The sequence below is a fragment of the Trachymyrmex septentrionalis genome, unplaced genomic scaffold (assembly GCF_001594115.1).
Source record: "Trachymyrmex septentrionalis isolate Tsep2-gDNA-1 unplaced genomic scaffold, Tsep1.0 scaffold20, whole genome shotgun sequence".
Taxonomy (NCBI): Eukaryota; Metazoa; Arthropoda; class Insecta; order Hymenoptera; family Formicidae; genus Trachymyrmex; species Trachymyrmex septentrionalis.
In genome coordinates, this window is record NW_017305180.1 from 2550517 (window position 1) to 2553187 (window position 2671).

General features: G+C 33.8%; 1 protein-coding gene across 3 annotated transcripts in view; it reads right to left on the minus strand.

The window, feature by feature from the left end:
• LOC108747746 (FH1/FH2 domain-containing protein 3) overlaps window positions 1-941 on the minus strand; it is a 164661-nt gene extending 163720 nt beyond the window's left edge. For 2 of the 3 annotated variants that reach the window (XM_018485443.1, XM_018485442.1), the window contains exon 1: window positions 635-941. In XM_018485443.1, the coding sequence (XP_018340945.1) occupies window positions 635-655 (21 nt within the window). In that variant the 5' untranslated portion in view covers window positions 656-941. The remainder of the gene's footprint in view (window positions 1-634) is intronic. The other variant, XM_018485444.1, reaches the window with a different exon arrangement.
• Window positions 942-2671: the final 1730 nt, after the last annotated feature.

Below are 2671 nucleotides of genomic sequence, written 5' to 3' on the forward strand. Positions count from 1 at the left end.
TATATATATATATATTCAAATAGAACTGTTAACTTTAAGTATTTTACTATGGAGTTATATTCGTAAATAGTAAACACTTTCCTTTCAGTATAATGATACTAGTGACACTTGCCTAGAACATGAATATTTTATATACTTGTAGGTTTGCATATAGATGCAAATTCAATTACCTTTCAACCTATTTCAGCCGATACCTTCGCGCAATGCATTTTGTTAAAAACACGTGATCAAGTATCTGTAAGAATTGAACGAATCGTTAAAGATATTGATTTCATCGATCAAACAGAAAATACATTTATTTCGATGAGTGCATCATCGTGCTGAGCCAATATAGAAGTCCGCTGATATTTTTGCATGGCGAGGAAGCAATATAGATATCAAAGGAAAAAGTTGCATAGCTTTCAGTATGTACATTTGCATAGAACATTGCCAACAAATCTGCTGCAAAAGTGAACGAACTGATGTTGAAACGTAGAAATGAATTCCACATGAAGCGAATATCTTGAAAATGATTTTGTTATCAATTCTTCAATTATTTTAACGTGGTTTTTTTCTGCATTGTTATAGCAAATTAGAGATTTCCGGAACAGTACATCAAGCCAGTTCTATCGCGAAATCAACACCGCGAACTTACGTAGCTCCTGTACGATGTCATGATCCCTCGAACAACGAAGAAACTTCAAAAGAAGAAAACAGGTCCTCAGATGCGCTTCCTGCAGCTGGTTTCACCAACCACCATCAAGCACGGAAGCATCTACACCACCGTTACACGATTCACCGGCACTGGTTCCTTGGTTCACCGGCCCGATTACGATAGAATGTTGAAGAGAAAAAAAGACGGTATCAAGGCCAGGAGTGACTAACCGATTGATTGTCTTAAGAAACACCTCCGCGACCTCATAGAAGAGAAAAGTGGCGAGCGTTGCGAAGGCGCTTCGTTTCGAACGAAGCTCGGACCCTGAAGAGCCGGCGACCCGCAAGGCATGCTGTGGTCCCTCTCGTTCTTGTTCTCTCTTACTCTCTTTCTCGTTTTCTTCTCTCACTCAACGCTCTCTGCGTCTCTTCTTCCTTCTTCACGACTTCCCTTCTGCCTGAGGAGTTATAGCTCCTTGTCGCACTCGAGGTGCTCACTCGAGCCCTATTTTAAGAATAGCTTTGTACTTTCTCTGTCTATTCGTTTCTGCTTCTTCGTCTTCTGCTTCGTCGGCTGTGAGGAAGACGTAGTTTCGAAAGGAAAGACCAGGGATAAGGATAAATCTTGTACGTGCGAGTACGTGCATTTCCGCTCAAGCGAAATCACAATATGATGATAAAAATGATTAACATAAACATCGGCCTAATTAACAAAATAATGATAGCAGAACTGAAATTAAAAAAAGAACTGGAGTTAAAAAAACTCTCAACTTATCGGTGACAAACTCTTGAAAAAACGTAAAACTATAAATATTGTTTCCTACTAATCGCGCGCGCGCGCGTAAGATTTGTTAAATCTTTAATTTCTGTAAATCCTAATTATTAATTATATTAGGCATAGTATCGTTATTTTATATTTAAATAAATTTAAGTTTAATTAACAAAAAGCTTTCTTGCTTTAAACTGTATAATTGTGTTGCTGATTAATTTTAATTTCAATTGTTAATTTAATGTAGTTAATTTAATTTTAATTATATCATACATAAAAAATAAAAAATTTTTATTTTATACTTTTTCTCAAAAATCTTATATTTCTTTGATTCTTTACATAACAATTATCAAATATTAGCTGTTTATATTAGATAATTATTTGTATTATCTGAAAAGAAAAATGATAGAAGATATTCTAAACGGATCTTTAGAAACACAACAATATGTAATTTCAGAAGTTAATCAAACTATTCAAAGCTTATAGTTTTAATTATCAAAGCTTAAAAAGATTTCAAGTTCTCTCAATATTCTGAGAACAAATGATCTGCCCGAAGACACAACAAATCACTTGCAAAACTATAGTCATCTTTGTCTAGGAAATGAGGACAGTATTGCCACAGGATCGTTTCCTTGTTGGATTCTCTTTCACATGATGATGTGGTCTCTTGCGAGAAATCTATAGAACTTCACAAAAGCAGAAACTCTTTCAAAGAAATTGGTAGCGGAGAGTATCCCCAAACAGGATTTACATTGTTACCGTTGGAACAACGGAAGCGCAAGAACGAAGACTTAGCATGATCTAAAAGAGCTCGAAAGGTTTCACCAAGTTTCTAAGCTGATGTTAGAGTGTTGACAGATTCCAGCTTTGACCAGATTAATTGTGAAAATTCCTTTAGAACTGAGAAATTTCCTTAATTCACGATTCTTGCCATGTGGGTGAGTATGTGTGTGTGTAAACATTTTGTTACTTAAATTTTTTTTTCATATCATATTCTTCTTCCCATTAATTTTAGAAATATAATTAATAGATGTAAAATACTTTTAATAGTAAAAATTTCATTGTTTTGTTATCAAAATTAAAATTTAAAAAAATATATAATTATTTAATAATTTTTTTAATGACTTAATAATGACTATTCAAAATGTCACCTGTCTTTTTCACTGTGTTTTTGCTCTGCGAATTTAGCTCTGCCAACATCTGATGATGGCACAATTATGATGCCGAAACATGTCATTTAATACAATATAAATTGTAATATTAAATTTA